Source organism: Rhinatrema bivittatum, chromosome 5, assembly GCF_901001135.1.
Source record: "Rhinatrema bivittatum chromosome 5, aRhiBiv1.1, whole genome shotgun sequence".
NCBI classification, from domain to species: domain Eukaryota; kingdom Metazoa; phylum Chordata; class Amphibia; order Gymnophiona; family Rhinatrematidae; genus Rhinatrema; species Rhinatrema bivittatum.
Genome location: NC_042619.1, coordinates 293919966 through 293935445, shown reverse-complemented (window position 1 = coordinate 293935445; position 15480 = coordinate 293919966). Strand labels below are relative to the sequence as shown.

The 15480-nt window shown below is 44.3% G+C and overlaps 1 protein-coding gene across 1 annotated transcript in view; it reads right to left on the bottom strand.

Annotated features, from left to right (window-relative positions):
• Positions 1 to 15480, bottom strand: part of ZMAT4 (zinc finger matrin-type 4) — a 556227-nt gene that overhangs the window by 216610 nt on the left and 324137 nt on the right. The window contains exon 4 of the mRNA XM_029604135.1: positions 768 to 927. Coding sequence (XP_029459995.1) covers positions 768 to 927 — 160 coding nt within the window. The remainder of the gene's footprint in view (positions 1 to 767; positions 928 to 15480) is intronic.

The following is a 15480-nucleotide window of genomic DNA, read 5'->3' as shown; positions in this document are numbered from 1 at the left end:
CCTCCTGAAGCAACTTGATCTGTTTACAGGTTTATCAAAGAGCTTTTGGTAGTTAACCTCTTCCCTCCCCCTCTTCCCTTTGAAATCTGTAACAAATGACAAAACAGCTAAGTTAATAAGTGTGTGCATCATTTGTTTAGTTTTTATTTTAATTTTTGTTTCATTTCTTTTTTATGTAAAATGAAAAAAATAACCAAGAACAAATGAGATTAAAAACAAACAAACAAAAAAGATATGAAAAATATAACTAAACAAAAGGGAATATCAAGCCCTGCAGGAAAAACAAAAAACAAAAACCTTCTGGGCCTTCACTCTGACCCAGCCGCCCTCCCCCAATTCCCTGGACCCTCTTACCATAACTTAATTAAAATGAAATGGGAAATTGAAGTTTCCCATTCTGTTGCAAATGAATGCACATCCCTACACATTATTTTTGAGTCTGAATATATGTTTAGAAAAAGAGGTACACAGAGATCACATTCCAATGTACAGGTTATCATAGGATGATCAATGAGTCACCTAATATGTCAGAGCGAGGACAGTGACCATGAGCTGTACCATAAAGGTTGTTATGACAACTGCTGTGGCAAAATTCCAAAGGTGATGCCTCAGGTTTGCTACACATAGATATATTTATCTTTTGTAAAGGTTTCAGTGTACTAATAATACTTTTGCTGGCCAATTCTTTCTGCACAGTAGGACTGTGCTCATTTGAGAGAGCGTTCAGTTTCTTAATGCATCTCTAATTGCCTCATCAGTGGACCTACCTGTGGGCTTCACTGCTGGCTCGCCTAGCAACAGTTTTAGTCTTTTGGCATGGATTTTCCCTTGGTAATGCGACTCAGCCACCACTGCTGAGGTAAAAGACATATTACAAAGCGTGCAGCACTTGTTCTTATCAATATCACCATCGGTGTCATCGCTGCCCTGAATAGAGAGAAAAGATGGATATTATTATAACATAGCCTGCTCGATTAGTAGTAAAGGGGTAAAAACTGTGGCACCTCAATGATGAAGTGAAACAGGGCCAAAACCAAGCATCATTTATGATCCAACGTCTTGCGGCACATTTTAAAAACCACATTCACGCCAAAAAGACCTATTTGCTGAATATTCAATTTTGATAGGAATGGCTCCTGAATTGGCCAAATGTTTTTTCTGTATAGCAGCTTGCATAGCTGAATGTTTACCGTAAGTCTGAATCATGCCTCAAAGGTATTTTTTTCAGTGTAATAAATTCACCAGCACTGAAGATCAGAGTGGTAGACCTTATCCTATTTTACGATAAGAAAACATTGGAATGAAAGTTTAAAAAACAAACAAACAGGGCAACATTGAGGAATAAAAGCTTTTGGGGTGATAAAAAGCCCTGCAATGCCCTGCTGCAATACATACAGAAGAAATATTCAGAAGCATTTAGCCGGATAACTCACAAGTTATCTAGTTAAAAGCTGACTTTTGAATATTTTGAGCACCTATCTGGCTAAATTATACACCGATAACTCATTATACATCTATAATTTAGCAGGATAAGGTAGGGGCATTCGGGGGCGGGGGGGGGGGGGAATTAAGTGGTTAGCTGGATAGGTTATTCAGATTTAACTAGAGAACTTATCCTGCTAACTGGTCATATGAAAGAATAGGCCTAAAGTCAACTGGATAAAGTTATCCTGCTCTCTTTAATATAACTGGCCATATTCAGTACTGCAGCTTTACCACTGCATATTAGGGATGTGAATCGTTTTTTGACGATTTAAAATATCGTCCGATATATTTTAAATCGTCAAAAATCGTTAGGGCCACGATACAATACCAATTCCCCCGATTTATCGTCAAAAAATCGTAAATCGGGGGAAGGGGGAGGGCAGGAAAACCGGCACACTAAAACTCCCTAAAACCCACCCCCGACCCTTTAAATTAAATCCCCCACCCTCCCGAACCCCCCCAAAATGCCTTAAATTACCTGGGGGTCCAGCGGCGGTCAGGAACGGCCTCCTGCAATTGAATCGTGTTGTCTTCAGCCGGCGCCAATCTGCGCCGCCATTTTGCAAAATGGCGGCGGCCATAGACCAACATGATTCGACTGCAGGAGGTCATTCCGGACCCCCGCTGGACTTTTGGCAAGTCTTGTGGGGGTCAGGAGGCCCCCCAAGCTGGCCAAAAGTCCCTGGGGGTCCAGCGGGGGTCCGGGAGTGATTTCCTGCCGCGAATCGTTTTCCGTACGGAAAATGGCGCCGGCAGGAGATCGACTACAGGAGGTCGTTCAGCCGGGACCCCCAGGTAATTTAAGGCATTTGGGGGGGTTCGGGAGGGTGGGGGATTTAATTTAAAGGGTCGGGGGTGGGTTTTAGGGGGTTTTAGTGTGCCGGTTTTCCTGCCCTCCCCCTTCCCCCGATTTAGCTACGGACCGCCGCTGGACCCCCAGGTAATTTAAGGCATTTGGGGGGGGGGGTTCGGGAGGGTAGGGGATTTAATTTAAAGGGTCGGGGGTGGGTTTTAGGGGGTTTTAGTGTGCCGGTTCACGATTTTAACGATTTTCACGATACTCTAAACACCCAAACGGCGACGATACGATTCCCTCCCCCTCCCAGCCGAAATCGATCGTTAAGACGATCGAGGACACGATTCACATCTCTACTGGATATCCCTCCAAAGTTAGGCAGATCAGTTTATCTGGCTAACTTTGCAATCCGGCCAGTAACTTAATATTACCCTCCAATCATTTTTCTAAATGTATAGTACATTTTCCGTATCTGTCACTGATTCTGCCACGGGCCACTGGGGAAGAAAATCAAGTGCAATATTTAACTTTTAGTCACAGGTTATTATAAGTATATTTCTTAGAAAACAACCTGGAGAACCTGATGCTACATTTCCCTCGGTTTGGAGAAAGGAAGTCAGTGGAATCAATAGGAATCCTCACCATCTTTTGGCAGATGGTATTGTAACTGTGTTACAACAATAAAACTGCAAGTTACTGAAGCACCATTTTGCATTCTGAACCATGCTGTGCATTCTAATCATGATTTGTCATGTAGGCCATCATATCCAATAAGCTGCTCATTAAAGCATTTTTGCTAAGGTCAACAACCATGTTTTCAGGGCTGGTTGCTAAAGTCCAAAATTTCACTTCACTGCATACATGGACAGTAGCTGTGATTAGTCCAAGGAAAACTCAGATACGTAATAGGAGAAAGCCAGGAGCAGAACAGCTTGTCCTGAAACAATGCAGCCAGTTGGTAACTAGCACTTTGCCAATAATGGAGGACAATTTTCAAAGTCAGTTATGTGGATAATTACTGATTTACCTGAGTAAGTTAGCCTGCCTGTAATGTGCCTTCCTTAGAGCAGGTAAGAAGTACGCACAGGATTCAAAACATATGTACTTAAAGCTGCACTAAACGGGGACATTTTATTTTATTTATTTATTTATAAACTTTTCTATACCGATATTCAAAGTGACATCATATCGGTTTACAGTATAACAGCAGGTGGAAATTACAATGAACAGGAAATGGGGGGGGGATACATGGGATACATAGGAACAGTAAGCTTAGCAAGGAAATGACACGATAAACCACTCAAACATCAACTACTTAAATAACAATAAGAAATATAAATACTTATAGGTATAATTAAAGTTATAGTTATGAAAATAGTTGTAACGGAACAATGTACAGGGTTCATCTAAGAGTTGGCATGTCGAGTAGAGGGAAGGTGGAGCTGGGATTATTGGGGGTATGCTTGTTTGAAGAGCCAGGTCTTTAGGTTAGCTCTGAATTTGGAGGGATATGTTTCGAGCCATAGGTTGGTAGGTAAGGAGTTCCAGTGAGAAGGTCCAGCTATGGAAATAGCTTGTTCCTTTGTGGATATGAGGTGAGCTTGTTTTAGGGTGGGCGCATGAAGGGTCCCATTATTGGAAGCTCTAGTGAGTCGCTTTGAGCGTTTGGGTTGGAATGGTTCTTCTAGCCAATTGGAATTATGAATGTGTATGGCTTTGTGGATTATGGTGAGGATTTTATAAATGATACGGGAGGGGATAGGGAGCCAGTGCAGGTCTTTGAGGATGGGAGTAATGTGGTCATATTTGCGGGCATTGGATATAGTTCGCGCTATTGCATTCTGCAGCAGTTGTAGTGGTTTTAGGAAGGTGGAGGGGAGGCCTAGGAAGAGTGAGTTACAGTAGTCAAGTTTAGGAGCAAGAGTGGCTTGGATGACAGTACGGAAGTCACTGGTGTGCAGTAGAGGTTTTAGTTTTTTCATAACATTGAGTTTGTAGTAGCCTTCTTTGAGGATTTTATTGATATGTTTTTTTAGGTTCAGTTGCTGGTCAAGTTGAACCCCAAGGTTTCGTGCACAGGGTTGCATTAGATAGGCATTAAAGGCAGGATCATTTGCAAGGTTGGGATTGGGGGGAATATGTTGTGAGATGAGGAGCAGTTCTGTTTTTGAGGAGTTAAGGGCGAGGTGGAGATTGGAGAGAAGGGTATTTATGGAGGCAAGGCAGTTCTTCCAGAGTTCAAGGGCATTGGTTAGGGAGTTGCGAACAGGAATAATGATTTGAACATCATCTGCGTAGAGGTAGAATTTGAGGCCAAGATCCGTTAGGAGATGGCAGAAGGGGATGAGGTAGATATTGAAAATGGTGGATGAGAGGGAAGAGCCTTGGTGGTATATTTTGTACATTTGGGGGTTCATGTTTTGTACATTTTGGGGCGGATTTTCAGAGCCCTGCTCGTGTAAATCCGCCCAAAACCGGGCGGATTTACGCGAGCAGGGCCCTGCGCGCCGGGAAGCCTATTTTACATAGGCCTCCCGGCGCGCGCAGAGCCCCGGGACTCGCGTAAGTCCCGGGGTTCTCGGAGGGGGGCGTGTTGGGGGCGTGTCGGGGCGGGCCCGGTCGTCGCGGCGTTTCGGGGGCGTGTCGGCAGCGTTTTGGGGGCGGGTACGGGGGCGTGGCTACGGTCCGGGGGCGTGGCCGCGCCCTCCGTACCCGCCCCCAGGTCGCGGCCCGGCGCGCAGGAGGCCCGCTGGCACGCGGGGATTTACGTCTCGCTCCGGGAGGCGTAAATCCCCCGACAAAGGTAAGGGGGGGGTTTAGACAGGGCCGGGCGGGTGGGTTAGGTAGGGGAAGGGAGGGGAAGGTGAGGGGAGGGCAAAGGAAAGTTCCCTCCGAGGCCGCTCCGATTTCGGAGCGGCCTTGGAGGGAACGGGGTAGGCAGCGCGGCTCGGCGCGCGCCGGCTATACAAAATCAATAGCCTTGCGCGCGCCGATCCAGGGATTTTAGTGGATACGCGCGGCTCTGCGCGTATCTACTAAAATCCAGCGTACTTTTGCTTGAGTCTGATGCGCAAGCAAAAGTAGGCTGATCGCACTTCTTTTAAAATCTACCCCTTTGGGGGTATGTTTAAGTTGAGGAGTAACTGAAATTACAACTAACCACCAGGATCAAGAATGAGGTAGAGACCTTCATATATGCATAGCAAATGAAAACATTAGTGCATTTTCACTTTATTTAAAAAAAAAAAAAAAAAAAAGTCACTATCACTGGTTTTATGCTGTGCTACAATTTTTTTACATCATGAGTCTCATTCAAATTTTCTTTTTTAATTTTTGAAATTTGCAAATAAAAGTCAGGTTTTACTGAGTGTTCAGGAAACCTTTTCTCTTGTAGGATTTGCATAAGCTGCCACAATATTATTTAGTGGCACATATAACCCTATCTTTTCGGGACTGCATAAGCGGTTGCAGTATTCTTTAGTGGCACATATAACCTTTTATTTGCAAATTTCAAAAGGGGTGCATTGTTCTCCTTGGAAAATTGAATGTTAAGTAGGTAGTCTAAAAGTACTCATGTAACAATGTAAACCACTGCCCCTGTGGGGTGAAGGCTGCTATCAGGGCCGAGTTTGATGTTAAGAGTGTAGTCGTGTGACCAGGGCAGAAGATCTCAGGTGTTACCCACAAGGGTGCAGTTTAATGCTTTCCTCCCAACTAGGTCTCCCACAGGGATAGGGGTCCGCAACCCACCCAGTAATTTCCGCCAAGCTAGGAAGGGGAGGCAAGGATATATAAACACAACAGTTACAATTCACTTCACAGTATTAGGCAAACGAAGAGTTTCTTTTTATTAAACTTAAACAATTATTCTTTCTTAGTGTGTAATACATTTCTCTAATAATTTTCCTTATATTATAATACTTTTTCTATATTTTCTCTTTCTTTATACAGGTATTAATAATTTTACTTTCACACAGACCATCTAGACCAGTGGTCCCCAAACCTGTCCTGGAGGGCCACCAGCCAGTCGGGTTTTTGGGATATCCTCAATGAATATGCATGAGAGAAAATTTGCATGCACTGCCTCCATAACATGCAAATTTTCTCTCATGCATATTCATTGTGGATATCCCAAAAACCCGACTGGCTGGTGGCCCTCCAGGACAGGTTTGGGGACCACTGATCTAGACCTATGTAAGCTTATCAACAAGACAATGGAATAAATACTATTTGATAAGTAATTATGTCTATCTTCTTTAACTATTAAAATAGCTTTACTTTTCTCTTAATAATGTTTTTCCTTAAAGAATTGAGATTGTGTCCTTTTTAAGTCTTTCAGGTCAACAAGCGCTTTCTTATGTTCTTGTTCAGGTAAGTAAGAACATAAGAACATGCCATACTGGGTCAGACCAAGGGTCCATCAAGCCCAGCATCCTGTTTCCAACAGTGGCCAATCTAGGCCATAAGAACCGTGCAAGAACACAAAAACTAATTCTATCCCATGTTACTGTTGCTAGTAATAGCAGTGACTGTCAACTTAATTAATAGCAAGTAATGATTTCTCCTCCAAGAACTTATCCAATCCTTTTTTAAACACAGCTATACTAACTGCACTAACCACATCCTCTGGCAACAAATTCCAGAGTTTAATTGTGCGTTGAGTGAAAAATAACTTTCTCCGATTAGTTTTAAATGTGCCCCATGCTAACTTCATGGAGTGCCCCCTAGTCCTTCTATTATCCGAAAGAGTAAATAACCGATTCACATCTACCCTTTCTAGACCTCTCATGATTTTAAACACCTCTATCATATCCCCCCTCAGTCGTCTCTTCTCCAAGCTGAAAAGTCCTAACCTCTTCAGCCTTTCCTCATAGGGGAGCTGTTCCATTCCCCTTATCATTTTCGTCGCCCTTCTCTGTACCTTCTCCATCGCATATGACTTTTATGTTTTATGTTAGTGTGCTTCCTTTCTGTTTTCTATGTGTGTTTCCTTCTTTTTCTTTATGTTCTTTTCTGTATCTTTTGTCTCTTCCTGTATATTTGACTTTTTGTATACTTTAAGCTCAGATCTGGCTATTTTGGTATGTCCAGTGTACACTTAGGGGTAGATTTTAAAAGAAGCGTGCATGGCCTACCGCGAGCATATGTACGCCCGATTTTATAACATGCACGTGCAGGTGTGCGCATGTTATAAAATCCAGGGTCGGCGCATGCAAGGGGGTGCACAATTGTGCACCTTGTATGTGCCGAGCCGCGCTGCCTTCCTCCATTCCCTTCCCCTAACCTAACCTTCCCACCCCTTCCCCTAACCTTTCCCCCCCCCAGCCCTACTCTAACCCCCCGAATCTTGTCTTACCTTTTGCGCCTGCCTCTGGGCAGGCGCAAGTTGCGTGTGCCAGCAGCTTGCTGGCACATGATCCTCCGACACAGCAGCAATGGCCGCTCAGTCGGAGGCCTCTGGAAGTACAGACGGAGCTGTTTGTGTATTTGCACCTACCAATTACCCTCTCTATGTTCAATAGACTCAATTGAAATTACAGTAGAGCTAGGCTATATTATGTCATTGGGCATTAATGCTGTCCTGTCATTATTGCCTGTATATTTAAGGATTTTTCTGCAGTCATGTGGTGCTGACAAGTCACAATGCTTAATTTGTATTGACAATTTTATAGAATTCCTCAATATCGATAAATGTAAAAGGCTGCAATAGGCTTGTCCATAATAGAATTGCCTTCACAACTGACCCCTAGATGTCACTTTCAACAGATAGAACAAATATTTAATGGATGCACAGACTGCCTTATTCTTTTCTGCTTATGTTGTCTAGATTTATTCGATGGTTACACGAATTTCACTCTCCTGGCTGCTAATATGACATGTTTCATGATCCCCCAGCTATACAAGAATTTAATGAAAATAAATGATACAATGAGAACTATGAATAATTTAGCATAAGGAGAAAATGGAGGAGAAGGAACATTTAAAATTGATACTACTGACTAAAGACAAACTGCAGTTCTAGTCTGCCTTTTAAAAGTTTCATCTTCCCTTCTTATATCAGTACATGGTTGCCTCTATTTAGTAAAACCACATATTATATATTTTGGAAAAATAAAATACGACCGACTACAAGAAAGGAAAACAATTTGTTACATACACAAATTTACTTGATGTTCTGGTCCATCATACAAACTGTTTTATTTTAAGTAGGTGTGCTCAAGGTTTGGGATTTCTGGGGGGAATATACTGCCTGCAAGTATTTGCTTTTGGAGCACCTGCATTCAACCAACAGAGAACTGCTTAATGTTTTTTTTAAGGCCCTAACAGCACTGCCATTCCAGTTTTAAAACTGGTAAAACTACATAATTTACCAGAGGACAGCCTCATGCTATGTCATAAAGAACACTAAACCCTAATTCCCAATAAAATAATGAAATATGTGATTTCATGCTTATGGGATGCTGGTGTTATTGCACTGTTTCACTAATGGATACTAAAGAAATACCCGCGTCCTCCCAAGGAGCTCCTATAATAATTGGAATGCCATTTGTGGGAGCTTTCTGCACAGAATGAAGCGTAATCAGTTCAAGATAAGAATCAATAAGCTGCTGAGCAGATGAACCTGCAGGCATCAGCAGTGCAATACCACCTACAGCAAATAAAAATGACTGCAGATTGTATAACGCACCGTGGTGTGCCTGGTAAATAGAATCTCCTGGAGCATTCCAGCTTCTTTCCTTGTTATAACAGTGATGCATTGATTCACGGAGCAGGATTAGGCTGATCGTTAGAGAGAGATAAAGAGATGGTCCTCCTCCTCTTCTATGGAAAAAAGTAATTACACACACAAGACAGGGATTTTTCTTTCCACAGAATCTTAGCAGCTTAGAAGTGGACCTGTATAAAAACCAGCCGTAAGAGTTACTTTTACGGAGGAATGAGCTCTAATCGGAGAAACTGCAACCCAGAATATAAAAAAGGTCACTGTTATATCGGCACAATTTCTTAGAGTCACACTACTTTTGAAAAAAAAAACCCCAAAGTACTTTTTTGATGTGCTAGCTGATCATCATGGAAATTCTCTGGAGGTCCCTGTAAATTGCTCTCCAACCCCACCCCCCACCCCAGTCCCAGCACAGCCTGCCCTCCTGCTCTGTCCCAGTACAGCATACTCATCCCCATCATAGCCTGCCCTCCCCGCCCCCAGCTGCAGCAGATGCACAGCCACCCATGGAAATTCCCCAGAGGCTCTTATCTTTTGCTTTCCCGCCTCCAGCCCCAGCACTGCCTGCCCTCCTTCCTAGAAGCCCCAGTACAGCCAGCCCTCCTCCCCCAGCCCTCTAACCTCCAGAGATCAGACAGGTTCTTGGAGGTCTAGTAGCTCTTTGCACCAAGCTCACACATGCAACCTCTCACAAACTGCTAAATAATCATACATGTGGACTCGGTGCAAAACACTAGAGAGTCCTCCTCTGACTGCTAGACTACTGACTGCATCTTAATTTTGATCAATTGTTAGCGATATAACATTTCTAAGGAAGTAAGGATGTTCAGCTTAATCTAAAGTACTTTAAATACATCGGTTTATTTTAGTCTGTCACTAATCCTCCAGAGAGTACAATTAATCTACTTATAACTAACTGGTTTCACACTTTGTTAATTCTTGTTTTGAACTAATTCCCTGTTATTGTATCATATAAATAAATCTGTTGCCTTTTGCTCCTCTATTTCTACAAAAAAGGGTAGAGAAAGTGGAAGCTGGGGCTGTAGAAGCTGAAACTTAGATGGCTCACAGTGTCCATTGGAGATTTCTGCTAGGGCTGATGGGAGAAGAAAGCAGATGAACCTTCAGGTCCTCTGCTGCTGAAAAGCGGGCAGGGGCTCTGGAAGCTAAAACCTAAATGGTTCACAGTGCCATTTACTGGGGCTGCTGGGAGTAGTATGCAAATGAGTCTTCCAGATCTCTGTTGCCAACAGACTCCAGGTCTCTGTTGCCAACAGACTCCAGGTCCTAGTAAGTGAATTATATACATATAGAAGAAAATTTGTTTATCAGTGATCCTCCAGAGACTACAATGAATCTACTTATAACTAGAGATGATTCGGCCGAACCTTTTGGGAAATTTCGGTTTCCTGTGGTTCGGGCCGATTTTTTTCGGTTGCCCCGAAACCCCCACCCCAACTCTTCAAATGTATTTAACTGCAAACCCCTACCATCCCGACCCCCCAAGACTTGCCTGAGCCCCCCCCCCCCTCCAAGACTTGCCAAAAGTCCCTGGTGGTCCAGCAGGGGTCCCAGGAGTGATCTCCCCCTCTCGGGCTGTCGGCTGCCAGTAATCAAAATGGCGCCAGTGGCTCTTTGCCCTTACTATGTGACAGGGGCTACCGGTGCCATTAGTCGGCCCCTGTCACATGGTAGGAGCAATGGATGGCCCACGCCATTTTTTAAGATGGCTGTTTGTGGCTCCAATGCTGTCATGTCAGGTATGGTGGGATGAGTTGGCTGGGCATCTGATGCATCCTGCTGGTGACTTGGCATGCTGGAGACAGGTTCACATGCCATCATCACAAGCATATAATGCACTGCCTCTGATCCAAAACCCGCTCCCCACTCAAGTATCCCTGCCAAAGGGCCCAGGTAGCCCAACAGCTTGCCTGGGACCCTCCCCCACTGCAGCTGTGTCCTAAGGACTAGTCACCATCCAGTACCCTCTAAATGGCCTGCCTCAGGGTGTTCAAGAAAAGGTCCTGACCCATTTTCCGAAAGGTGCAACCTGTCCTTGCAAAACAAGTCACCACACTTGACACAAAGCTAGCTGTGCCTAAAATGGTGATCCCCCTCATGACGCTCAGCAACGATTCTGATCTGCTTGTTCAGCTTCTGCATCCAGTGACCCCTATAGCCATGAATTCAAGAACAAATGGCAAGAGATGATCTCAGGTCACACAATACTCATAAAGGGCATCAAGGACAAAATAAGTGTAATGTTTTTCATGTTATCCAAGAGAAGCTAGACGGAAATTCCCCCCAGATCATTGCCCCCCAGGTAAATGATGAACACCTCAGGTGGTGCCGATCTAATCAGTTGGTTCCACAGAAAGGGGATGAGCTGATTCCAACGCATTCCTTTTCATCTCAACCATTTCACCATTACATCCCGAGATGCAAGACTCAAGTGCACACCTAACACTCCTTTCTTTGCCCCCCGTGCTTGGCCCAAAATACAAATGAGTGTCCTGCGATCCATTCCATTTGCCAACGCAGGCCTAGAACATTACAAACTGTTAGGAATCAGACAATGGTGCTTCATAATACCCACCCCCTATCCTACCAGGATGAGACTCGCTAGGGTGTACAGTGGCCCTGAGCACTGTCCCCTTGCCTAACATAAGATAGGCAGGGGAGCACTACCTTCCAATTCGTTCTATGGCAGTGACTGAGAGACCAGACTGCTCTGCCTGCAGCTCAGCCTGCCCAGATCCTGCTTCAAGATGGCATTGACTTTGAAATCTGCTGAATGGGAGAAGGTTGGTGTGCACCACAAATTGGACACCCCCCCCCCCCCCCCCGGTCTGGCCTAAGTCACACATAAAGTAGTATGAAACATTCTAGAAGGGGGGCATGTGGGCAACCCAGGGACCGCTGCCAGGGAATTCAAAGCACCCCGCCCTAGTTGGTCCACTTGGACCACCTAATCCTTACTAGCAGTTTGCCATTAGTGACTGCTGCATCGGAGACATGGAGGCCAGAATAATCATCCCTATTACTTGCCTCTACCACTAGACTGCTCACCCTGCGTGCAGTGAAGAATACCGTGGTGAAGGCGGCGCAAAACAAGTCCAGCTGAAAAGGGTCAGCCACCATTGGCAAGACGGGCCACAAAGCTAATAAGTGTTCGTACAAAATTGGCCTGCGCACGTCGGGAAGTCTGGGCTTTGATTTAGCCCTCCCTAGTCAGGACCCGCCTAAGCACAAAGTCTCTGACCGGATTGGGCCATCCTTCAGCTTTAGCAAAGGCAGCATAGCCTGCCAGGCTGGCCTGTATTATGCCCTGGGATATGGCGCTCTGCCGGGCTCGCACTATGTGTGCTACACTATTACATGAGCAAGGATGGGACCCTCTGGCTGGTCTGAAAGGAGTGGGGAGTTCATGACCTCCTATCCCCTCATATATGCATGCCAGGTAGATGGTGCGATCTATTGGTGCAGCAGCTCGAGTGCATCTTCTCTCCATTCATCCAGAGGTGTGCCAGTACTAACATCCCTGATTCCTTGGCGTCCATCGCTAGCCTCATGAAGTCTTTCCACTTGCAACAAGAAAGACAGTCATCAATCTTGTTGCACAAGCTAGTGATGTGACTCACTTGCACCAATAGATTTAGCTGCAAACACCTCAGAACCATCATCCTTAGCAACTCAGAACTGGCACACATTTGGCAGACTAGCAATTGAAGCTCTTACCATGACATTGCTGCTGGGCGACCCTGATGCGGTGATATCACAAGGCACTGATGCCATCGCACTGACAACGCCACAAGCCCGCTGATTCTGCCACATCTCAGGCCTTCCCTAGTACGCTAAGGCACCTGGGAACCAGGCAGGTGAAGGCTTTGTGACCGCTTCACCTTCTCTACTCTGTCTGCAGCACCAGGTTATTGGTTGCATCCACACCTGTCTGGCACCACATCTGTAGCTGGATAACCTCCGAGTTATCTGGCTTAATGCTTTTGAATATGGACCCCCAATTGTTCCAATCAAATAATTGCAAAGATAGTGGGTCACACAAGCTTCAACAAATTATTATTAAACATAAGTACTTACTTGTGAAAGCTGGCATACTCAGCTCAATGTGAGTATACAATCATTTGCCAAAATAATTTTTTAATTTTATATATTATGTTATATTAGGTTTTTTTTATAAATTTTTTCTTCTTGCTAATGTGAAAAAAAAAAAAAGACAATCTCTCTGATTATTATAGCATAAATTCTTCTCCCTTCCTTAAGGGAATTACAATGAAAAAAACCTTCCATATCCCACATAACTGAATATGATCATATAGGAGGACTTTATTTAGTCAGAAATCCTTTCACATTTCCTCAGTGCAAAATAAGTATCCTGCAGTTATATCAAAGGTCCCCCAAGCTTGATCCGGCCTACAGCAGTGATGACAGTGATCTGGTGCTGCAGTGGAGTCAAGTGCAAGGAGAAGCATGTCAGAGCGGCGTGGACAGGGCATGTTGGTGAATGGCTACCATTGATAGGCTGTGTTATCTACTGCTGGTGTTCGTGCTGCTTCTTCAGGTAGAACAATTTGGGCCATAGATAGAAAGTGAGGTTTCAGCATAGTATTAAGAAGTAAAGGACAGTGCTGGTCATAGAGAGGAAGGCACTGATGGTACTGACCCATGGGTTCTAGCGAGATGACAAGGAAAGTCAAGTAATTGTACTGCCATCTCTTTGGAGTTGTGGGGAGGTGGGTTGGGGTGTGGGTGTGTGCATGGGCGTCATCCCCTATGCAGGCAGGCTTTGGAGATGCAAAGTATAGAAACCCTCATTATTATAACCCAGATACCAAATCTGAGTTTCTCTCTCTGGAACAGGGTCTCCAGAGGGGGTTGTTTTGCTCCTAACAAGAATCTGGCACGTTGCATGAGAGGGGAGTGAGAGGAGGAGAAACAAGAATAGGGATGAGGGAAGGGAAAGGGATGAAAAAAGGGAAGAAAGTAGAGAGAAAGCAGCCTGCCTAATGCCTCGTGCCAGCCCTGGTCGGAGGACCCCTAGTAAACATAACTACTAACACAGTTGTGTGGGATATGGGAATTTGTTTTTCATTGTAACTCAGTTTAGCCAATAGGAAAGGTGCAGATTTTATGCTTTATTAATTGGGAAGACGGTCTTTTTCACATTGGCAAGAAGGAAAATCTTTATTTAAAAACCCTTATATATACTTGTGTTTAATTTCTAATCAGTTGAAGATTGTGTGACTAAGTAGTTTTGAAACTGCATATAAATTAAATACACTTCCATATTTTGCACTTGAAAATTCAAAACTAATTTTCATAGTGCACTTTTTAACTTGCAGTATTAATTACAACATGATGATTTAGAATCTGTACAAGTTACGAATACGCTACATATTTCTTCTAATTTTTAGTAAATATGGATTAAGTATTTCTTCTCCCACCTGTCAAGTTTTTATAGTCAGATAAAGCAATTAATTTCAATCTGCTAATGTTTTATAAAGTATAAGAAAATTATAGTAGCTCTTGGACCTTGAGAAAACTAGAATTTTTGTAGTTTGTAATATCGTTTAAAGGATCAACCTAACAAACAGGCCGATACAGAAAAAACGCACGGGAGAGCTGGTGAGCGCCCGCCCTTCCGGCGCGCGCACAGGCCACTCTCCTGGGCGCGCGATTCAGGAGGGTGGCCTATGCAAATTAGGGCCCATGGTAAAAGGAGGCGCTAGGGACACTAGTGCGTCCCTAGCGCCTCCTTTTTGACAGGAGCGGCGGCTGTCAGCGGGTTTGACAGCTGACGCTCAATTTTTCCGGCGTCGGTTCTCAAACCCGCTGACATCCATGGGTTCGGAAAATGGACGCCGTCAAAATTGAGCATCCGTCTTCCGACCCGCGGGCCGATTTTTTTTAATTTTTACTTTTTTTTTTTTACTTTTGGGGCCTATGACTTAATATCGCCATGATATTAAGTCGGAGGGTGCATAGAAAAGCAGTTTTTTCTGCTTTTATGTACACTTCCCCGGTGCCGGCCAAAATTAACACCAGCCTTTGGGCAGGAGTTAATTTCTGAAAGTAAAATGTGAGGCTTGGCTGCACATTTTACTTTCTGTATCGATCGGGAATAACTAATAGTGCCCGCAACATGCATTTGCATGTTGCGGGCACTATTAGTTTCGGGGGGGGTTGGACGCGTGTTTTCGATGCGCTATTACCCCTTACTGAATAAGAGGTAAAGCTAGCGCGTCGAAAACCCGTGTCAAAACTTGGGCTAACAGTGCGCACTGTACTGTATCGGCCTGAATGATTATAACAAGCAAAGGGCAGAGAAAGAAGACATGATCTAGTAATTCCATAAGCTACAAGTAGCCAGATTGGAACCAACAGGGTTGATGCTTTCAGGGTGCTGGTGGCTGGGTACCAGCCAGCAAAACCATGGGGAGCTAGGAGGCCATATGTT